A 24,711-nucleotide genomic window follows, 5' to 3' on the forward strand; every position below is an offset into this window, starting at 1 on the left:
CATTTTTGCTGTGACAAACAATTTCTTTCGTATATTGCTCACTTGAAGATTAAAAGCTATTTTTAGTTCGTTTCTAAATTTAAAAATATTTAAATATGCGAAATATTCAAAGAAAATAAATATTTTAGTGATGACTTGCACCACCATTGTTAAGATATTTATTAATAAAATAAAAAGTGTACGGGGCAGTTTATGCATGTATACATATGTATGCCTACTGTATAGTACTACAATACTAATGCAGAACGTCTTAGCATATGACCATTGACATAGGTCAGGCAGTCAAGGTACTTACTGACAATGTAAAATCATGAATTAATTGGTGTCAAAATGAGTATGTGCTCCTCTATTCCTGGTTTCTTCTGTACTCTACTATCTCAAATAGACTGTTGAGAACTCACATGTAGCGGAAGAATTCGAATTACAAAATTGGATTTGAGAGCGTAAAGCATTTTACTGCAATGCCATATGCTTGTAAAATTCCTACGTAAAATAGAATAGATCTATAAAATACTATAAACTAACACATACATATGTTATAAGAGTGGTAATTCTAATTAAAAAAGTGGAAAAAAAAAACAATAATAAACGTTAACATTGATTGCAACGAAGCTTCATAATACCCTTCACAAATAAAAAAACTAAAGTGTGCTAAAGTTGTTTTTATTCATACCGTTTTAATCATTCATTCAATCACAGAAATCCCGCTTAATGGGGCATTTTGGCAACTAAATATTATATTTGAACCTATGGCAGCCGCTCGCAGCAAATTTACATTGCTCTACTTGCCCACCTAAGTATTTGATAAGAGAGTCAAGAGCAAATTTGTATCTCAATACCGGCGAGCATTGCTGTTGGATGTGGCCATCAGCAGCCAAATTTGATTTCTCAGTACTTAACTAAATTCGAACGTGTCGGGTTTAAAGTGATGGTAGAAAAGTGAAATTCTGCTGGCAAGCGGAAATCTTGCACGCGCTGTGGGAAACACAACGAAGGCGGATACTCGAGTAAACGAGACAAAAACGAAACGGACACATACATACATACATCTACATACGTCACTCAACAAATATTTATATTCTTCCACTGTGACGTAATGGTTCTTTTTACTATTAGTTAATGAAATCAAAAATTCTTTAACGTTTTTAAAGCCGGTTTTCGTGGTGAAGTTTTCCAGTGTTCATTTGCCAGTCGAAGCGAATAGTCCGTTTTCACACACAATATTTCCCATACTTGTATTTGTGCACGACATCCGACGCAGACAAATAATTTTCTAGTGCGTGTAATTTGTATAAAAAAAAATCGCGAAGTGTGCCTTATGACCAACGTCATTAATTGTCAAACTGATTAAGCATAGCAACGCTGCAGACCACAACAAACCAAAAAATTTGTATTGAATACACTTTATTTACAAAAGTTCTAAAGTGCTGAGTAAAACGTAATAATTTTAGAATTTACCGCAAGTTCAATAATACAGATTGCTACTTGGTTGGTATTTAAGACAGCTAAATAAACCAAAATCGATATGTCTTCGACGAAGTTCATTGCCATTCTGCCTCAACCTACACAGCCGGGCGATAAAATTCAAATTAGTGGCAGAATAAGCGACCATGCAGAAAAGTAAGTAGAGCAAACGCTGTTGAAAATTTGCTTATGCAAATATTTAATATAACGAATACGAATACGTGCTGCATATAAATTGATTTAATTTTAATTCTAAGCAATATTTCGATTTAAAAATATTTAGCTATCTATAAGCAGTAATTTCGAAACAATTTTATAATTAAACATATTTCAACAAAATTGTGTTCTAAATTAAGTGTATATTGAAAACAAAATTGTTAACAACTTAATTATATGTACATACTTATTTTAAAAGCAGTTATTGGTGTTCTTAAAATAATTCAGCGAACGATTCCAGTATATTTGCACAGCTGCCTGTTTATTTAAATACATACATATGTGTATGTGTGCGTGTACAGAGTTATTGCATTGTTTCCGGTTTCGTATATTTTCATTATTTTACGATAATTCGAAACTGAACAGCTTTTAATCTTTTAATTCGGAATGCCAAACAAGTAAAATTTGCCTTTATAATGTTATTAACAATTATTTACTGGTTACAGATTATTTAATTAAGCTAATTTCTAAAATTATTGCAATCAGGCGTGTAAACGGAATAAGTGAATGTAAATAGGGTTTTGCTGACTTAGAAAATATGTGAAATTAGTGAATTTTGCGTTTTTGTTATTAAAACTGAACATATGTCTCATGGTGTTATATTAAAATTGAGCTAGATATATGTATTTTAGAGCAATCGATTTCTTACTATAAATTCCCGTATGCAAGAAATGCTCTACGGATCGTTCTAAATAATTTTGTCTAAGAGGCTAAAATGGGTTTCGAGCAGGCGCTTTTTAAGTCGAAGTTTCGAAAATCTTAATAACCGGTTGTATGTACTGTACTCTTTGATAATTGACTCAAGACATTTGTAAACTATTAGAGCATCTTACTCTCCTACGATATTGCACGTCTACAAATGATTTAGAAATCAGGTGACTTAAATTCCAAATAAGTTACGGACATTTGTTCACATGTATGGAAGAATGTTCATGTGTATGTCACAAAAATGTGAACTGTTTATTGAAGAACGAATGCATTTTACAATCGTTGCACTGTAAGTATGTGCTTTGGTACAGGTGTGTATGTGAATATATACTTACATATATTGCCCTTACGTTTTAAGTGCTCTTCGCCGCACGTATGAGATGTTTACATACATATGTATACAAAAATATATACATATACATATATATACCGTATAAATATATCTACTTATATACCTATAGCATATTTGTACTGCTATTGCTCCACTTTAACCGATTTTTCATTTCATCATCGTGACTGGTCACGTTTTGTTATTCATTGGGACCGACTTATGATTGTCTTAAATTTAGTTCAGTAACTCCCCACACGCATACTTTCTGAAAAAATAAATCATTCGAATGTGTAATGGTCTAAATTATATTAGTTTTCTATACGTATGTATGTATGTACATAAATACATATACAAAAATTTTTAATGAAAAACTATTGCTCATTGCCTGAAACTAAACATTTTTCGACAGATGGGGAAAAATGCAGACACAAAACCACACCTAGATATTTGTGTAAATCACAGAGATAATAATATTGTACATATGTATATTTTTGTATTATGATAAGGCGCTTTATCACAAAAGTTTGATAGTCATAAATTAATATACTTCTATATTCAAACACACCTATGTACAATGTACATTCTACATATATGTATGTATGTATATGACTTTTACATCCAATTGTTTTCACACCTACATTCATATATAAGCACATATTTCACATAAATAATTCCAGGAAAAGTTAACTCAAAAGTATGTCGAAAGCATATACATAAATAGCAATTATCAGCTTGGTGGCTTAAGTAGCTTGGTGAATGAAATTCAAGAATGGTCTTTGGTTAAACACTTGGTCATTTGTTAAAGTCATTATACATATACATATATGTACATAAATGTGTATGTAGTGAAAACACTCAACAGCCGTTGATGAACGAAATCTTTAAGATGGACTCTGCCCCGCTGAATTCATCGAATTCAAAACTGTGATTTCATTATCCATTGAATCAAAAAAAAAAAAGAAATTATAATTTCAAGTCTTAGGCTGTGATGATTGGTGAATGTTTGACGCGTTTAATTTGGCAATGATGTCATGGGTATAGAACGCCGATAGCTACATTCTGATTTTGTTCCATTTTTTTTTGGCGAAATAAAAGTCGAGAAAAAGTAGAAAAAATGTTACGTTACTTAGAATTTCGTCTGGGGAACTAATTGTTTCGTGATAAGAAAATAAGCAGGAAACATTCTTCTTCTGAATTTGTAAAAAATATTCGATTTCCCCATTATTATTTTGTGGTTTGAGTTATTGGGAAAAATGTGCTTGCGCTCAAAAATTAATACTCGCAATTAAAAATATTATCCAAGAAGTGGTCGAAAATGTAGAAAATTATGCAATTACACCATACATACATACATAAATCACTATATTTGCATTGGGGCTGCATTTTTTGAATATATAATATGTATAAATATTTGGCATGCATTTTCGCTATTAAATTTATGGTGATTTCAGTTATGGCAAAAAATTGATTCTTGTAATTAAAAAAAATAATAAAAAAGTGGTTCAAAATGTAGAAAATCATGCCTAAATGGAATTAAATTACTATGAATAGTAGCTGCTGTGTTTTCAATACATAAATATTCGGCACGCATTTTAGCTATTTAATTTGATAAATCGGTTATAATAATTTCTTAATTTATGCAAGCAAATTAGCGCTAAATAATAACGCGAATTTGATATGATGGGATTAATAAAGTTGTATTTTCTACATGCCATACTTTCGTACATATGTATGTAAGTAAATGTATACAAATTCTCACCAGCACGTGCCGGTAAAGCGTCTGCAAAAACAACAACGCGCTCAAAAAACTGGTCTGGACTCTACAATGTGGGGGCATAAACGTATGTATGTATGTTTATATATGTAGGCACAATATTGTGAATGGAGCGCACGCACTGTATCGAAAATGTTGTGTTTTGTGACTAATGGCTCGAGCGTTTGAGTCACAACCAGAGAATACGGAAATTTTGGAAACTACTTTTCTAAAAATAAGCGCGTGCGCTACTATGGGCAATAAATAGTAAGACTTTGTTCATAATTTTAAAATTCTTAATTTATTCATCAATATACATATATGTCGTCCCTCTAAAAGTAATCCGCCTTGGCCACGAGACATTTGTGCCAACTTTTTTTCCAATCCTCGAAACAGTTGTCAATTTCCGGAATAGCCTTCAATACGCGTAGCAATTCACGTTGGATGCCTTCAATTGACTCAAAACGGTTTTTCCGGCGCGGTTGTTTGAGTTTACTGAATAGCCAGAAGTCACACGGAGCTAATACGATCGTTGCGGCACGATATTAGTGGAAAATTTGTCGAAATACTCGCAATGTATCAATGCAGTATGTGTCGGTGCATTATCGTAAAAACCAAGAGTTGTTGAATAACTTCGCACAAAAGCCGCATAGCACTCATATAGTATTCCTTGTTGACAGTTTGGCCGGTCTAAAGCAGTTCGACGTGCACCACAACTCGATAATCGAAGAAAATTGTCAACATAAACTTGATCTTTTACCTGCTTCAACGCTTTTTCGTTTTCGGTTCACAACATTCGGCCGATTATTGTCTGTTTCTGGGTCGTAAACATAGATCCAAGACTCATCACCAGTAATATAAGTTTCATGAGATTCTGGTAGTCGGGATTCATTGTTTCACAACCTTTAAGGCGACGCTGTTTTTCGAACAAATTTAGTGATTTTAGAACCAATCGTGCTTTCACTTTTCCTGGCTATTCCAACGATGCCAATAAGATCTCTGACTGTTAATCGTCGATTCTCCAGCTCTAATTCCTTCATTTTATAGACGTGTTGCTCATCAGTTGATGTTTTCTTCCAAACAGACGAACGGAGAGATAACAATATTAACGACTTGAAAAACTTCGAAATATATAAGTAAATGTGAAATAAAAATACAAAGACTAATAAGGACTACTAATAGAATGTAGAGCTTCAATCGGTTCGATTGAAAGTAAACGCCTATATCCTGGACCTTTCTTGCTTCTTCGCTGCAAGGAGCTTAAAACTCTCCCCTGCTAAGTCCACAGCGATCCTATTCACCAACTGTACGAAGGAATTCAGACAAGATGTCAACATTTATATCAATGGCGTTAAAATCCCGACTATGAACAACCCCAAAATTTAAGGAGTTACGTTTGATAATCCGTACTCCTTCACATACGATTCCGATTATTACTAAAGCACAGAGCTGCAATAAGTTCTTTAAGTCGCCAGCATGTGGCATAAAGACAAAGTAACTGGCGAACTACAAGGCAATCGGCTGGCCGATCAATAAATACGCAGCCATAATATGGTCGACAAGATGCAGCAGCCAAAGTCAAAGAACTCATCCCTGCAGTTATCTGCTTGAAGCGCAGCCGCCTCGTAGAAACATTAAGTAAACATTCACACTCTATGTCAACGAAATTTTATAATATAGCGATTTCCAATACAGCGAACGTGTACAAAACCGCATTTACAGCGAAGCCATCAACAAACTGCCAGTAAATGTTGTACTTGGTATCATCGCTAACCGTTAGCTCGATTTCCCACGTGACTTTCGCAACTTCGTTCCGGATACTGTAGCAGGTTTAATTCCTACTTATCCTTAATAGACCCGGTCATACTAAACACACACATATAGTAATGTCTTGCGAGTAATGAGTCCCCACTAAGCAAGCACCTCTTTGCATGTCCCGCTGAAGCCATTTATCTAACACCTTTCTCCCTTCAGTTCGCCCTTGTCAAAACAGCCGATTTCTTGGACCTACCGCTAAGTGATTTCAATGACTGCTATTTTTGTGAACATAACTGTATGTATGTTACGTGCTAAAGTGTCACGAGACAGATTTTTATACTCTCGCAACAAAGTTGCTAAGGAGAGTATTATAGTTTTGTTCACATAACGGTTGTTTGTAAGTCCTAAAACTAAAAGAGTCAGATATATATATATACCAAAGTGATCAGGATGACGAGTAGAGTTGAAATCCGAATGTTTGTCTGGCCGTCCGTCTGTCCGTCCGTCCGTGCAAGCTGTAACTTGAGTAAAAATGGAGATATCATGATGATTTCTTGGCTCCGTAATAATTTAATTTTTTAGGAAAAGTGGGCGTAGCCCCGCCTCCTACTAAGTTTTTTGTACATATCTCGGAAACTACTATAGCTTTGTCAACCAAACTCTATAGAGTCGTTTCCTTCAGGCATTTCCATATACAGTTCAATTATGGAGGAAATCGGATAAAATCCACGTCCACCTCCCATACAAACGTTATGTTGAAAATCACTAAAAGTGCGTTAACCGACTAACAAAAAACGTCAGAAACACTAAATTTTACGGAAGAAATGGCAGAAGGAAGCTGCACCCAGGCTTTTTTTAAAAATTGAAAATGAGCGTGGCGTCGCCCACTTATGGACCAAAAACCATTTCAATGAAATTCGGTAAATAATATTTTCTTTACACCCTGATGACATGTACGCAATATGGGTGAAATCGGTTCACAACCACGCCTTCTTCGAATATAACATACATAGGTGATAGCGGAATAAAACTTGACACAAATACGGTATTTGAGCTGAGGTATCCCTTGTGGAAAAATTGTCGTGATCGGACTATAACTTTTCAAGGTCCCTGATATCGAACACGAAGAACTCAGTGCCTAATCTAACCTAACCTAATTTTTCACCGAAAATATCGGTAAATCTCTCAGAATCTCGGTTATCACTTTATCATGCGAGAGTATAAAATGTTCGGTGACACCCGAACTTAGCCCTTCCTTACTTGTTTTGTTTTGAAATACCTTTGCTTTGACAAACATTACTTGGGTGAAATACTTTTAATGCTACTTTTTGCTCTTCTTTCGTAAATATAATATATTTTCATGTATTGTACTTAAATTAGTTATTTATACATTTCTTAATGCTTCGCCAACCAAGTCGACGCGAGTCACCTGTTGTCAGATGTCAATTTCTATGCGTTTTATGAAATTGTTTAAACGAGTAAGGTTTTTGGTTAAAGTTGTGAAAATATTAATTAAATACGAGTACTTGTAAAAAAAAAATAAGTTGAAGTTTGATTTGGTATACGAAAAGACTTTTTCTATTATCCAATTTATTGTTATAAGAGTTAAAACTAATTATCTAATTTTAAAGATACATCCCGCTATTATTAAATACTTTACTGTTTCAAATATTTCAGATTTTCCATAAACTTCGCGAATGAGGTCAACGAGAATCCACAATCGATCACCTATAGCTTCAATTGGGACCTGGCTAATAAAATGCTTATTGAGGACTATAAAGAGGACGACGAATGGAAGAACAGAATAGAAACTGAATTTGATACATTTGATGGTCGGTTCAAAAATAAAGCTATTAACGATAGTATAAGCAACCGCTTTATTGACAATAACACAATTGCAGACACTACTGACACATTTCCACATTCATATTCTCTTTTAGAGCCGGAATTCGCCCTAGAATTCGCATTCCAAGATGACGGCATCTATGTGTACTTGGTATCCGAAGATGGCCGAAATCTTGTCACACATTATCAACCCGAGATCGATTTTCAATTCATCGAATCGGTACAAGTGTGTGACGATGTGGAAAAAGTCACACAATTAACATTCTCTTACAATTAGGCGCCAATTACAAATTTTCGCAATTGCAAAATCTGCCAAAAAGTAATACATTTGTTCTTGCTGTTGCAGTTGTTGCACGAACAATGGCAACTGCAATGGAACACCGCGCTGAACCGCTCGTGGTTGGAAGAAATGCTAGTAAGCGTAGTTTTTGATTGATTGATTTATTTAATTTCCTTATTTAAGCTTGAACTCATGCAACAGCAAAAAAAAGTATTATGAATTCTGTTGATTTTGTTTTCACTTCTAATAATTCAACTACTTTTTCACTAAAATTTATTTATTTACGAATCTCCTTTTGATAAGTAATTTCGCAGTTTTAGTTTTTAATTTTTTTTTAACTTTTTTAGTATTAATGAAACGAAAAGTATTAAACATTGGCACTTATTTACCTTAATCTCAGGCGCAGCAAACCGTTCTGTGGCACGAATCCCTGGCATTACAAGATCTCACGTGGCAAGTCAATTACACCACCCCACCCCCGCAACCATGCCTTGCATTAAGCAACCAAAATATGCACAAAATGCATGCTTATGTACACATACTTACCTATATTTACATATGTGTATGTGTACCCATGCACCGTGCCATTTGATTAGCACTGCTCAAACCCGTTTCCGTACAAGTGGGATTGATATACGTAACTTTTGCATGTACGCATTAAGCGCCGCTGCCATCTAAGTTCTTAAGTATTGATTAAGCTAACGCTAAGCATGAGCCGCAAGTATTCTATTTAAAATATTCTATAACTGTACTAACAATTTTGCAATTGAATGTTGTCTAAATACCAAAGATCAAGTGTAAGCAAATAAACACAAAATATTACATATAACTACATACATTTATAAAATATATATATATCTATATATGTATTAAATATATATGTAAAAAACTAAAAAAAAGCGTTAAAGTTGCTGCAGTTTTATAAAAATACCGTTGTTGCCTTGTAAATGCTCGAATTTTTTGTAAGCAAAAATGAAAGAGTTGAAATTTCAAGCAATAGCACACAAAGCTTTGCTATAAAAGTTTGAGCTTTAAAAATCTGCAACTTGACTTTTTTTACTTATATAAAAAGTAATAAAAATTAAAAATTATTAAGAAAAAAATGTCAAGAAAATATTTTATAGATTATATATTATATAAAAAGTGTTATTTACTACATTGTCCAATGTTTAAAATATTTTTTATATAATTCACATTAGGATGGTTAAAAAAGATGCAATATTTTTACGCTTGTTACTCTGATAATAGTAGGTGCTTAGACACCACTAAGCAGGTCTCTGCAATTATGAGCTCTTAATTGTAACGAAGAGGTCCAACGCCTGAGGGTTTTTTATTTATTTTTTTTCTTATCAATTAGAGAAATTTATGTACATATGTATATTTCGCTTACAAGTACTTGAAAATATGAAAATATTCCTTTTGATATGTTTTGTAGCAAATTGAGTGCACTTCAAAACAGATCCATAACGATTTTTTGGTAAATCTTGAAATTTATAATATATAAACAATTCAAATTTGATTGTTTTAAGGCAACTTTTTTTCTTATGATTTTTATAACTCAAAAAAAAATTTAAATTGCAAAACTCATACTTTTGCTGCGATCGTAAGAGAAAACCGAAAGAAAAAAAATCAATTTTTTTACCCACCCTAATATCCATATGACGTATACAGAAAAACAAAATTTTCTAAAAAGTGAATTTTTCGTACTTTTGCGTATGTATGTGTCGTGAGATATTATTTTTTATTCATCTCAAGTTGCAAAAAAACACATAACAATTAAAATGTGCTCAGAAAGCTTAAGATATTCTACGAAAACAATGGTTTGTAATTTATATCTACATATATTATAAATAATGTTTCAAAGAAATACATTAAAAATACTGTATCAGAACTATTGCCATATATTTTTTTAAATTCTATAATAGTTTTTGGAAATAATTTTCAAATACTTTGAGATTATTGTACAATTATAATCGTATATGTAGTTCTAATACGCCATTTTCACTATGCACTCAAAAGAAGCCAATATTCAAAAACATTCAAATGTAATATTTATTTATGAAATAAGCATTTTATAATTACAAAAATTTGAAGGGATTTATAAATTATAACTTAAATTCTTTATATAATTATCCAAACAACAACATTGAGAATTAAAACATGCTCAAAAATTTTCAAATCACTCATTGATTCTTAATAAAATCAAATGTAAACTGCTCATAAAAATGGAGTGCATTTAAATTAACGGTTTTTATAATTATGGAACACAATTTATTTGTATAGAATTATTTAACGTATTTATACTCAATGTATTCAAAATGATTTTGTGTATATAAGCAAATGAATTGCCTTTTAGTGCATGCTATTTAATTTTATATAAATGTATGTAATATTTTAAAAGAAAAAATAAAATGTTTTGTTAACAAAATAATTAATAATGGAAAAGTTCAAAATAAAACTTGCCTTACAAATGTTACTACGCAAATGAAATTAGTCTTATTTTGATTTTTTTTTTGTGGGATTATATGTATTTATATACATATATGTACATATATGTATGAATGTCTACAGATCGGTTTGTATCATAATTTTTGATTTGTGCTATATGTATATTCCATGGAGGTAGTTGCTCACCACTCAAGATATTGTATGCTACTTCAACTCAAATGTTATTTTAGTGGTTTTGCTCCATTCCTAAAGCTTGCCTACCATCGGTCGAATTTAATACTTTTACAATTTTTGTTTTTATGTTTTCTTTTGTTTATTCCATAAGAAATTGTCTGTTTTTAATCTTAAATTGTTTACAGCCGATTGAATGATGTTTATACTCCAGTTTTAACGCCAAATGGAAACTGTAAATTCATAGTCAAGCTGGCGCATGCAAGTCTACATATATACATACATATGTACGCACTTATGTACACAAATCAGCAAGGTTTTGTTTATAGAATTGGCTGAAATATTAGCATTCCACCCTGCAGAAATTCGCACTAATAAACATACAGACTTAATCATACAAACATACATATGTGCATGGCTACAGGTAAAGAATTTCCACTTACTTAGGTACACAGCGGTGCATTAATAGACATACAATATATATACACAGATATAATTTTCTCAAAATTTGCAACAAAATGCTGAAATCTGAACAGCTTCAACATGAGCTGCCAAACTTGTAGCCTTTGTATAGCGTATAGCTGTCAAATAAACTGACCGATCAAAATTAGGTTATAGTATGGAAAAGTAAAAGATATTACTCAATAGCAACGCTTCGATAAAATCCTTCACTTCTTAGAAAAATTTCCACATTGGACTACTATAACTTACATATATGTCGCTGCCCACAAACTGAACGAACAAAATTATTAGATATATTCAAAATGTTAAAATCTCAACACATATGTATACATACATAGCTCAGATCGGACCGCTGTGGTCCAAACTGACCGATTAAAATTAATATACAGATCTTTTCATACACTTTTATGCTATAAGATATGCACCTGTGAAAGGTATTATATGTAGCTGCAGTGTAGCCGAAGTTAATGGGGTTTTCGTTCAATTCGCGAAATTTGAAAATTTCCCTTATATCTTGAACACAACTCGTACGCATAACCTCAAAATTAGATAATTTGGTATATCTGTCCGTATAAACTATAACGTTTTCTCTATATACAATAATAAAGTGTAGCCAACAAGTCTTTTCTAAAACACATATACATACAAACGTACATATATGATTGGGATTTATTACTTACATTCATATAATATGAACATGACCGAGATTTACAAAATTAATCATTTTAAATACTAAAGTATTTTATGGCATTTCATTTCTACGGATCTATAATAAGTATTATTATATATATGAACATGAACAAATGCATTAGGTTTTACAATTAATTTATGTAATTCATATATCTTAAATATATATGTATGTATATATATAAGTATGAGTATCTGTTATTTTATAGCATTCATAAAATTCAGTTCAGTTCATCCTGCATAGTTGCTTGTTGCAATTATATACTTATGTACAATTATATAAAAGAATATTTAAAATTTAAACAAGTTTACTTAATGACTTACGATTAATACCGAAGTTGAGTACTCAAATTGCTTTTATGCTAAAAATGGTAATATTCAAATGACTAGCGAATTCGGAAAATTTTAACATAATAATTTCGCAAATGAATAATAGTATTCATACGTATATTCAATTAATAATAACTATGTATATTAATTAAAAAATTTTAAAATCCAAATTAATAACAACAAATTTAAAATACAAATTAATTAAAAAATTTTTAAATCCAAATTAATAAAAAAAATTTTAAATACAAATTATTTAAAAAAATTTTAAATACAAATTATTTAAAAAAATTTAAAATCCAAATTAATTTAAAAATTTTAGAATCCAAATAAATTAAAAAATTTAAAAACCAAAACAAATTAAAAATAAGGGGATGTAGTAAAATCAAATGTAAAATGTAATTTAAGACTATGTCTTAATAAATAATGGTGTAAATATTCCACAAATGTTTTTAACAATTGGTTAAAAAAATATATCTAAATAAAAAATAACATGTTTTTCTTCTCTACTCTATTTACATGGGCTTTTAAGTATTTCGTGTGCGCACATTTTAAATGTGATGTAAGTAGCAAAAAAAAAAATCATTGAAAATAATTTTTAGTTTTAAGTATGACCGTGAATATGTCTTTTAAAATTCTTGTAATTCTAATCATTTCTCAATTTTTATATGACCCATTATTTGACCGGTGGCTGTGTTTACAAACTGTGCATGGCTAAGTTGCATGAGGTTCGCCAGTGACGAAGGCAGATTCAGTACTGTCGCATCATGACTGCCGATTGTAGCTTTCAGTGTTGGATCATGCGATTGTGTTATGGTAATAGTATTGCCTGCCAAATCCTGTGCACCTACAACTGTCGGCAACTGTAATTGCATTATGTGTTGTTGCTGCTGCTGCTGAAATTGTGTGTTGCCCGCTTGATGCTGGACTATTTGTATTTGTTGTGTTTGGGGTTGATTCGTTGACATTAATGATGGTGGTATAGCCGTCAACTCAGGTTGTTGTTGTTGTTGTTGCTGTTGAGAATGTTGTAACAAGTGGGTTTGCTGTTGTTGTTGAGAATGTTGCTGCAGTTGTGCTTGTTGTTGATTTTGTTGTGATTGTTGTAACAATTGTGTTTGTTGTTGTTGCGCCTGTTGTAACATTTGCGTTTGCTGTTGCTGAGTTTGTTGCAGCAATTGCGTTTGTTGCTGCTGTCTGCTGGCATCTTGTGAATGTTGCACAGCCACATCCGTGTTGATGGTGTTAGGCCCATTTGTTGTTTTCTCATTCTATTGCAATATAAAAAAATAAAAATTAATAATATTTTAAATTGTTAAAATTGTGCAAAACCAAATACCTTTTGATTTGAATTTCCGATGCCAGCAGATGCGGCATCTTCGTGCATCTGCTTATGCTCTTCGTAATAGGCTCGCACAGCGAACTGTTTGTTGCATATTTCACAGTTATAGAGGTTTGTGCCAGTTGTGTGAATTCTGCAAGAAATATATTAGATATTTATTATTTTTGAATAAACTGAAACATATTCAAGTTTACCCACCTTCTATGCTTATTGAGGTTATCTTTACGTGAGAATGGTTTATGGCACACGTCGCAACTGAATAGTTTTCGACCTGAATGTGAGATTTCATGACGCATTAGGTGCTCTTTACGACTGAACGCCTTTCCGCATTGCTCCTCCTTGCACTTGAAGGGCCGTAAGCCGGCGTGCAGCTTAACGTGTTGAGTCAGATGCTCTTTCTTCTTGAAAACGCGTCCACATTGACTACACTCCAGACCGTTTGGACCGACACCGTGCGCAGACACACCTTCGGTTTTCACCTTCGTATCGCATTTTTCAGTGGAATTCGCAGAAAACTGCTGCTGCTGCTGTGGAGGTCTTGCATTTGCTGCTGTATCGTTAGCTGTATTCAAGGATTGTTGTTGTTGCGTGTGAAAGTGTGATTGAGATTGTATTGATGAAACGCTTTCTGTCTGTCGCATTATTTTTTGGGAGGATGGAGCATTCGGTGCTTGATTTTGTTGTGATTGAGTATCTTGCTGTTTGGATGTAAACTGTATTTGAGGTTGTTGTTGCTGTATTTGCGTCCCAACGCTGTTGGCGGTTTTCGATTTTACATCCAGTGTGGATGCAGGCAGAAGCTTCAACAAGGCTTGCTGTTGGTCTTGTTGTTGCTGTTGAGTTTGCGCAGTATTGCTTATTCGGCTGATTGTCACATCGTTTTTCTGCAACATAGGTATTTTCGTTTGCATTGATGCGTGCGCTGGTGGTTGTTGCAACGCCGCATTTTGTTGTTGTGTCTTTATTGTTGTTTTGTTTGTTACGCGCTGCACCGTTCCGCCGTTATGTGACTGAGGCCTTAGTAATGTTACCACATCCTGTAGTTGCTTCTGTGCCTGCAACTGTTGCTCCTCTTTTTGCGACTGCTGTGGGTTTGGTTTTTGTTGGTTTTGTTTTTTCACTTGTTGCATTTCTTGTGTGAAATTTGTTGTTGGTGTTATTTCAATATTGCCACTGCCAGCCTGCTGTGAAAGCCTGTATTTCTGTTGTTTTAGCCCTTTTTCCATCGGTTTTGTAAACTGTTTATTATTATCTATTTTATTCGGCACAAAATCTTCTATTTGTTCATTTGTCGAAGTGGCGACGTCGTTAGTGAATTGTGTTACCGGCCGTATTATTTGTTGGGAGGTTACATGCGCCGCTGGTTGCTTCAGTGAAAGTTGATGCACCGGTGCCTGCTGCTGCTGTTGTTGTGATGGTGACGATTGTATAGTTGTCGGAATTGTTTGCAGCATATTACCTGTTATCGTTTGGAAGGATTGGCTATTTAATGCTGATGCCGCCAACTGCAGGGTGGCAGGTATAGATGTTGGTGCCAATTGCATAATTGGCTGTCCATCCACGGTAGCGATCTGTGGCTGTACTTTCATTTGTAATTGATATGTTGTAGGGAGCATAAAGTTTTTCGCATCTATATGGGCCACAATTTGTTGATCCGAATTTTCGTCCTTGATAGTTATAGGAAGATAACACTTATTTGGCGATGTTACTAGGGTTGTTGGTGTTGTTGATGGCGTTGGTGTTTGCAGTATGTTCGACGAATTATGCGTTTGTGCTGACTGCTGTTGTAAAAATGGTGCCAAGTTTGACAGCAGTGTCGCCGCAGTAGCCTGAGATTGTGTCTGAGGTGCTTGCAATTGTAATTGTATTTGTGGTGGCTGTGTTCCAGCGTTCATTGATAGTTGGGGTAATGAAGCCGTAAGTGTCTGTGAAGGAGGTGAGGTTAATACGAAATTTAGTTTAGGCTTTTTGCTTTTGCTTGGGCTTGTCTCCACGGCAGGAGTAGGTGGAGGACCAAGAGTGATTGTAGGCTGTGGTTGTAATTGAGATGTGATTTGTTGTAATTGTTGCAACTGTTGTTGTAATTGAAATTGTTGTAATTGCTGTTGCAATTGTTGTAATTGCAGACTGGCCGCAGATGTTGTGGATTGCGATAGGGGTTGCTGCTGTTGAATATGAATGTGCTGGGTGTTGTTGTGCTGATCTTGTTGGTTTATGATTTGTGATGACTGCAGTTGCAACTGTTGCGGTTGTTGTTGCTCTCCTATTTTTTTATTATTGTTTTTTCCTAAGGGAGTGACTTTTATGTTTGGTTTCATTTTAAGAAACTCAGTTATTGCTCTGAAAATATAAAAATTTTAAGTATATGTTGCTGTTGGATTTTTTTTTAAATTAGTTTACATACTTGTGATCACATTCCATAGAGATATTCTTTCTTTGCTGTTGAACCGACTGGGGGTTTTGTAAACTGTTTGCTACAGGAGTTGTATCAGATTTGTACGGTACAGGTTCAGTCTTCAATGCTCCCTTACTATCCATTGTTATGGTATATTCCCGTATGGGTGGCTTATCTGCCTGATTAGCGACCGTTGTTTGCTAAAAAATATAAGTATATTTTTGGATAATGTATAATTATATATCCATTGAAAATATTTGAGAATTACCTGTATGCCGATCGACTGCATAATCGAGTTAAGTACGTCATTGTTAGTCGAAATTGAGCCCAAGTTAGAAAAATTTGGCTGAGGTGTTATTGTTGTATATTGCGGGGTGTTGTTTACGTCTAATGTGGATGGTGCACAACCATTCAACCGAATATTAGATGTGTTGTTGCATACAACATTTATACTCTTGCCAGTATTCGTTGCTATACCATCTTTTATGTAGATCTTCCCGCTGTTATGTTGCGTAGCTTGTTTCAAACAGTCACTCAACACATTTTGTGAATTTTTGCAAATATTTCGAAATTTATAAATTTCCTCCACTTGTTCCAAACATGCTACACATAAGACCTTTGGGAGACGATCTTTTTCGTCAACCTATAATAAAATTAAATTCAATGAATTTTAAGCTGTCATATAATTAATATTTATAAAGTTACCATCAAAGACAGGCAATCGGCTATTTTATTGCAAAGATTTTTGCTCTTTCCATCAGCTGAAAATATACTGATACCTTGCTCTGCATGAGACGTGCAGACCCTACACAAATCATGAAAATTTACACCACGGTAAGTTGACATATTGACTAATTTTGTATTGTTTGATTGTTGTTTAATAGCTACTATTTCTTTAATTAGAAATTGTGTTTTTCGAACCAGACAGAAACAGATTCCTGTAACAATTTAAGTAATTTCTGGCATAATTTGCATTATTGGACACAGTTACACGCATTTGAAAACATTTTAAGGAAATCTTTGAAATAAAAACAAAACGAATGTAAAATTCGCATATCACAATTTACTTCTTTATCAATTTGCTTTAATAAATTAACTTATTTAAGTTTCGGTAAAATGAATTTGGGGAAAAAACACAAATATTTAGCTACGAGTAAGACGCTAAATTTTTGGAAACTTTTGTTGTACATTTGTTGTTGCCGTACTTAAAATTTATTTGACATTATAAAAATAATAAATTTCGAAAATCAATAAAAATGCTGCCAGATATAAAAAATTTTAGCGGTAGATTTTTAGTTTGCTTGACTTTTTCAAACAATGTAAACTACACGATTAGCAATAAATGTTGTATACAAATACATATGAAAACCTTAACAATTTATTCCTAATTTTTGCATTAAAAATCTAATTGGGATGAATATTTGGGGTACTCACAACCTGTCATAAAGCATCGTAAAATCGTAAGGGGTATTCTCTTGCTCTTGCAAAGCCCGGTGCACGGTGCAAGCATTGCAAATTTACAACGGCACAACAACAAACACACGCAGAAAAATATTTGCAAGGGCTGTGAAATATGTCAGACCAAAACCCGTGTATATTAGCGTGCAATGTCACGCAAAAATAAAATTGCGACCCTGTTGTAGTTGCCATTTTACATAAAGACATTTTACGTCGTTAAATTGTTAAGAAATGTAAATTTTAATTAGATTTTATAATTTCTATTTAAATTATAAAGTTTTGTTACAGTTTTTTTTGTTAAAAATGTATGCAGAAAGTGCGCCAATTCACAATAGCCATGCACAATAGTCATTTACAATAAATTGACTGAATCAGTCGCTCATATATCACTAGATTCTGCAATGGGTGCTCTCGTGCCCTTGTATATTTCGGTGTAGTATTTTTGCAATCTGCAATCTTGCAAGAGCAAGAGAATACCCCTGTAAAATTATAAATTTTTACACTTGTTTTAAAAAATTGTTGTTGGATTTCATAATTTTTGCATTAAAAATCTAATTGGGATGAATATTGAATAAGGTCTGGTAACTCAGTTTGCTTATTTAACTGTAGCTAACTTCATGTGAAATCTTGTAGTTTTTCTCTTCAATCGGTCAAGTGGCGTTCTTTCTTTTCATATTGCTGTGTTTTTATGGAACAACTGATATTAAAATATTACAATACTTGATTTGATTCTACCCAAGAAATTGGCATAAATCAGAACATTATCTTATAGCGCACAGAACGTAAATAAGTGCTTAATGATATGTATTACAAGTTGGTGGAATTGTGAATGAGCAGGTCGCGATCGAAATTCGACAGCGCTGCACGAAGACGTGCGAAACGGAAAACAAAAGAAAAGCGAAGGCATAATTTGTGTGAAATGTGTTTAAAAATATGGAAAATCTGAAAATAAGTGGAAATTTATTTGCAAATATACGATATTTCGTTGATGGAAATTTAGATGAAGAGGTAGGTAAATTCATGTGGTGCTATATACCCGCTTTGTTATCTGTGGGATAGCAAGTTGGTTACAGTTTTTCATTTGGAGCGCCAAGTTACCACAGGGTGTTTCTAATATTTGGTTATTATTAAACGATATCAATATTTAAATTTATAAAATCGAACTTATTTATGAATATTACAGGTGGAAAAGCTGCTTAAAAATGGTGGGGCACAATCGAAACGTTTTTTATCAGATGTGGTTACACATCTGGTGTGTGCACCAAACTACACTGAAGAAGAATTGGCAATGAACTTGGATCTCTATAATGTTATACCAGTTACCGATCAATGGATAGTACATAGTGCCAAGTTGGGACGTTTAGCGTCTACAAAAGCATTTGATCCAAGCACACAACGGCTTTTCAAATCACTTAAATTCGCAGTAACAAATTTATCAAGTGAAGACTTTAAATGTTTGTATGCTATTCTTACATTTCATGGCGCTCAAGTCACTACCGCAGCCGACGCGAGTACTACACACTTAATATGCGGTAGTATAGGAGGGAATTATTATAATCGTGCAACAAAGGCATCTGTAAATATAGTTAGCCCTGACTGGGTATTTGATTGCTTAAAACAGTGTAAAATTTTGAGTTGTGATGGTTACCACCCTCGATTGCTCAAGATTGTAGATCAACCTAAAAGTGTACCTAAATTGACAAACATCTCCACATCATACAATCACGTTTCTGCAACAAAACCAATAACACAAATGCCAATATCCGTTCCTGTTGCGTCAACTACAACTACGAACACATCTGATTGCAATATGGTTGACTCGGTGGAGCAAACATTATCGACAATATTAGGTTTTGATGATGATGATATGGGTGGTATTGTAAGTAGTATTGACAATACCATCGGTGCGAGTGTAGATGATGCCGATGCTGCGGAAAGCATTGCTAATATTAAATCGCAGTTGCAAGCCTCTTTACCACCATTACCAGCCATTCCACCTACCCTTCCTTCAACAAGTACAAATACAGGAGAAGATTTAAATAAGACCCCATCAACCCAATTGCAGGAAAACACGTCATGTAATGAAAATAATCAACTGCCCGAAGTTTTATTAAATACTAATCCTGTTGTATCACAAATACAAACGGAAGTGCAATCACAACCTCAACAACATACTCAATTACAAAGTCAATTGCATCCTCAACAACAAATTGTGTTTGTACGCCCTCGTAATATTCAACAACAGCAACAACAACACCAACAACAAATAATTTTAGGTGGTACGCAACAACCATCTTTACAACCTCAACAAATAATTGTTCAACAAAAAATAGTACCAAATGTTGTGGCCCAGCAGCAAATTCAACTGCAACAGCAGAGTCAAAATAAAATGGGGCCAGGAAATGTTTTACAGCAACAGAGAAATCTCAAGAGTCCACAACATCACATTCAAATAATACAACATCAACAACTACCACAAACACCACGAACTCCCCAGCCACAACCACCAAATCATCCTAATCTTCCTCCTCAACCCCGTACCGCTCCATCTACACCCACTTCAAGTGGACCACCGCCGCTGCCCGACCCACGTACTCCCACTCCAACACCAACAGCTGTTGCTGTTAACATAGCACAACCGCGAACCCCGCAAACTCCAAGTGGTAGACATACTCCGGCTTCTAGAACGCCTTGCACGACACCTCAGCCACCCAATCAGTCTCCACAACATGTCACCATACCGATGTCCCCACAATCACAGCAACCTCATCAACAACAAACAGTGCAAATGTCGCCGCAAATGTTACATCAACACATATTACATCAGCAAAATATTCTTCAGCAACAACAACAGCAACTTCAGCAACATATACAAAATGGGCAGAGTTTGACACCACAGCAACAGGCTTTACAGCGCCAAATACAACATCAGCAACAACAATTAATACAACAACAACAGAAATTTCAACAACAAATACAGCAACAACAACAACAACAGCAGCAACAACAACAAATGCAACAATCTCCCCGATTAAATCAAAATCCGCAATCACAATCACCTTCATTGCAACAACAGCAAAATCACGTCCCTAGTAGTGGTAGCATGATGCCCCCACAATCGCCACGGCAGTCACCCGCTCTTCAAATGACGCCACCGCCTCACTCACCACAACCACAGCAACAGCAACAACAAATGCGTCAGCAAATGCAAAATCGGCAGCAGCGTCAGCCGCAAGGTTTAGGTGGAGCTATGGGTTCACCCCAACATCAGCCAATGATGTCACCGCAACAACAACAAACGATGCAACCATTTCAACAACCTCAGCGGATTACTCAAGCACAACAACAAAGCCCACAACATATTTCTGCTCCGCAGTCGCCACAAACACAGCAACCCACACCAACCACGCAACAAACAAAGCAACAGATGTTACAACAGATGAAGCCAATAGATCCAACTGATCCCGTTCAGGTGGCACAAGTGCTCAGTCGGTCAGCTCCAAGTCCAAATCACGAATCATTAATAATGCGGCAACAGCATTTGAAGCAACAGCAAGCACTACAGCAACAACAGGCATTACAACAGCAACATGCGTTACAACAACAACAACAGCAACAACAAAATATGCAAATTCAACAACAACAACAACAGCCCCAATCAGCTAGGCAATCGCCTTTACAACAACCTCAGGTACAGCAACAAATTGTTGTTAATCCCAACAATCAGCAACACCAAATAATTGCTCAACGCCATGTCATCAACACATCCACTGTTCAGGGACAGCAGCTAATACAAAGTCACATGATGAATATACAACAACAGCAGCAGCAGCAACAACAACAACAACAAGCACAACAAAAACAGCAACACTTGATAAATATACAGCAGCAACAACAACAACAGCAGTTAATTGTCCAGCAACAGCAGCAGCAACAACAGAAGCCATCTGGCATGATAATCGGAGGAATGTCACCTCAGCCGCAGCAATTGCAGCAGACCCAACAGCAACAACAACCGGCATCAATGCAGTTTAGTCAACCGCAACAAATGACCATGTCAGGGGGTCAAGTATGCATCATACAACAAACGCTGCAGCCACAGCCGCAGACGCAGCCGCAACAGCAACAACAACTGCAACCTCAAATTGTTCAGCAGCAACAACAACAGCAACCACAAATAATTCAACAGCAGCAGGTGACTGGTATATCAACGAATTATCAGCAGCAAATTATGAGCCCTAACATACAGCAATCGAACACACAACAACAACCACATCAACAGCATCAGGTAATAAGCCAACAAATTCAGATTCCACCACAATCCCCGCAGCATCAGCAGCAGCAACACCCGCAAATAACGGTTTCAAACAAGTCGAAGATTATTATTAGTCAACAGCAGTTTCAACAGCTCAGTATGCAACAACAACAACAGATATTGCAACAAAATCAACATAATCAGAACGTCGTTATAGTTAATCAGACAAATTTAACAGCTCAGCAACAACAACAACAACAGCAAGCACAACCCCAAATTGTGCAACAAATAATACAGCATCCTATGCAGCAATCGCCACAGCAACAGCAACAAACAATTCAAATGCAGCAATCCCCTCAGCATCAGCAACAGCAATTGCAGCAAATTCCACAAAGTCCCACGCAAGTTCTTAAGACTCCGCAGCAACCTCCACCAATCTATACGCATCGTCAACAATCCGTAGAAGGGACAGATGGGTCTAATAATATGCTGCCACAACAACAACAACAACAAATTCAACATACACAGCAATCGCCGCAAATGATAACACAAACACAAGTCATACTTAATCCACAACAGCAACGAATCCCTCTACAACAACAACATCAACCTGGCAACATGCCTCAGCAACCACAACAGATTGTAATTAATCAGCAAGTTATCAATAATCCTCAACGTTTACAGTACATGCAGCAACAACAACAGCAAATACAATTACAACAACGTAAACCACAACAAAATACAATCATTGTCGGCCAACAACAATTGCAACAGCCACATCCCCAACAACAGATTATAATACAGCAGCAAACTGTGCCAACGCAAGCATCACAACAACAACAACATCCGCAACAATCTCCACAACAGCAAATGATGACAATACCAGCTAACAGTAATATGCAGAACCAAATAATATTGCAACAGCAAAAGCCAACATTACAACAACAGCATTCAGTGGAGGGAGCGCCGTCCCAACAGCAACAGCAGCAACAACAAATTATACTACAACAGCCACCAATACAACAAACAGTCGTTATTCAGCAACAACAGTTATCTCAACAACAATTAATTGCAGCCGGTCAATCGCCGCAACAACAACAACAACAAGCCCAACAGCAACAACAGCAATTAATCATCCAACAAAGTTCACCTCAACAACAGCAACAGCAACCACATTGGTCGCCACAGCAGCAGCAGCAACAACAACAGCCGAGTCCCGCTGGAATGCAACAACAGCCAACCCAGTCTCCAGTAGTGGTCGGTGGTACACAGGTGATTGCGACGAACTCTTCATTGGGAAACTTACAAGCCCCTCAGCAATTCATACGTGCTGTACGTCCGGGACAATGGCAACAACCGGGCTTACCACCTGGTACCACCGCTTTGCAGGGACAACCCCAACGGCAAGTGATACAAGTTGATGATAAGACTCATGCACATCTTATGACCCTAGACCCAGTAAAGAAGATGGAATATATAGCCAAGTTGCAACAGCAAAATCAAAAGCGCTTGATGTTTCGTCAGCAAGTGCCATATCAAGCGCGTCCAGGTGCACCAAATGTTGTGTCCACTGCAATGGGCACCGCGTTGCAACGACCCGCAGGCGCACCCACACCGGGTACTCACATCATTGTGCAGAGTCAAATGCCCGCAGGTCTCACACAGCAACAACAAATGCAATGGTTGCAACAGCAAGGTGCGCGACAAGTTGTTGTACGCACCGGTGCAGCTCCCGGCCTAAGTCCGATTTCGCAACAACAACAACAACAAATTGTTGCTGGTAGTCCGCAAACACCACAGCCGACTCAAACAGCAAATGTCCAGCAATTTAATCCCACCGACGCCAATCAGCAAATGCTGCTACAGCGTCAACTACGAGTGCAGCAAGTACAATTGCAACAACAACAATTGACACCACAAAAGCAACCACAACAACAGCAGCCCGGGATCCAAGTGGTGACCGGCGGTCAGCCAACAATGGGCAATGAACAACAACCGACTACACCTAGTACACCAACAACGCCTGGCGGAAACATAATGAACACACTTGCATCGAGACCGATGGTTATGGGCTCGGCCGAAACGCAACAGCAAATAGGTGGAACTCCACAACAACAGCAGCAGCAGGTTTTGCAACAGACTCAACAACAGCAAATGAATATGAAAACAAAAACTGCATTAGCGAACATGCTGAACAGTCGTTTGAGCAACAACAACGGTGGCGCTATTCAAATGCAGCAACAACAGACCATGATTGTATCAGCGACCGGTGCTCCCGTTGCAGATCAACCGTTACAACAACATCCGCAACAAATAATACAACATCAAGTGGTAGTCGCTGGCAACGCGTCGCAAACCGGTGTCATGCTACAACAGCAGCAGCAACCACAGCAATCACCACAACAGCAAATTGGACCGGGGGGCGTTGTGCTGGAACAGCAGGACACTGCTGCAGGGCGATTGCGACTGATGACGCAGCAACATAATGCAGCTTTGCAACAGCCCGGCATACCACCAGGTACGCAACTGTTGCAGAGCGTGGTGGGTAACGCTCAACCGCGTACTCCGCAAGAGCTAATGATGCTTCAGCAACAACAATTGCAATTGCGACGTTCGGGTGCGGTTTTGCAGACTCAACTTTCGTCGGGTGGACATGTTGTGACTCCGGGTGCCGGTCAGCAACAAATTGTTGTAGCGGGCTCTCAGCAACATACACAGCACTTGGGTATTGCGGGCGGGGTGCAGCAGCAAATTGCAGTGGCTCAAATTCCACAAACCCAGCCGGTGCAAACGCCACAAGGCGTGATGACA

The 24,711-nt window shown here is 36.0% G+C and overlaps 3 protein-coding genes across 5 annotated transcripts; 2 read left to right on the forward strand and 1 right to left on the reverse strand.

The window, feature by feature from the left end:
- The first annotated feature begins 872 nt into the window (after window positions 1–872).
- LOC105231630 (uncharacterized) lies at window positions 873–9,225 on the forward strand. Of its 3 annotated transcripts, XR_007422041.1 has the most exons (4): window positions 874–1,620; window positions 7,908–8,062; window positions 8,171–8,490; window positions 8,756–9,225. XR_007422041.1 is itself a non-coding variant. In XM_049450596.1 (2 exons), the coding sequence occupies exons 1-2, from the start codon at window positions 1,526–1,528 to the stop codon at window positions 8,350–8,352; spliced, it is 540 nt and encodes a 179-aa protein (XP_049306553.1). In that variant the 5' UTR covers window positions 873–1,525; the 3' UTR covers window positions 8,353–9,225. The 3 variants fall into 3 exon arrangements, 1 of the variants encoding a protein (XP_049306553.1); XR_003846079.2 differs by having other exon boundaries at window positions 873–1,620; window positions 7,908–8,490; XM_049450596.1 differs by having other exon boundaries at window positions 873–1,620; window positions 7,908–9,225.
- A 1,859-nt stretch (window positions 9,226–11,084) lies between these two features.
- Window positions 11,085–17,416, reverse strand: LOC105231629 (uncharacterized). Its single transcript, XM_049450595.1, has 7 exons — window positions 17,255–17,416; window positions 16,893–17,125; window positions 16,456–16,830; window positions 16,197–16,387; window positions 13,991–16,132; window positions 13,790–13,925; window positions 11,085–13,721 (listed from the first exon to the last, which is right to left on the reverse strand). Exons 2-7 carry the CDS (start codon window positions 17,031–17,033, stop codon window positions 13,101–13,103), a joined length of 3,606 nt encoding a protein of 1,201 aa, XP_049306552.1. The 5' UTR covers window positions 17,034–17,125; window positions 17,255–17,416; the 3' UTR covers window positions 11,085–13,100.
- A 782-nt stretch (window positions 17,417–18,198) lies between these two features.
- LOC105231628 (putative uncharacterized protein DDB_G0271606) lies at window positions 18,199–24,705 on the forward strand (the record flags this gene model as incomplete). Its single annotated transcript, XM_049450594.1, has 2 exons — window positions 18,199–18,653; window positions 18,829–24,705. Coding segments are annotated over exons 1-2 (5,952 nt in total), but the record flags the coding sequence as incomplete, so codon positions are not given.
- Window positions 24,706–24,711: the final 6 nt, after the last annotated feature.

The sequence above is a fragment of the Bactrocera dorsalis genome, chromosome 2 (genome assembly GCF_023373825.1).
Source record: "Bactrocera dorsalis isolate Fly_Bdor chromosome 2, ASM2337382v1, whole genome shotgun sequence".
NCBI classification, from domain to species: Eukaryota; Metazoa; Arthropoda; class Insecta; order Diptera; family Tephritidae; genus Bactrocera; species Bactrocera dorsalis.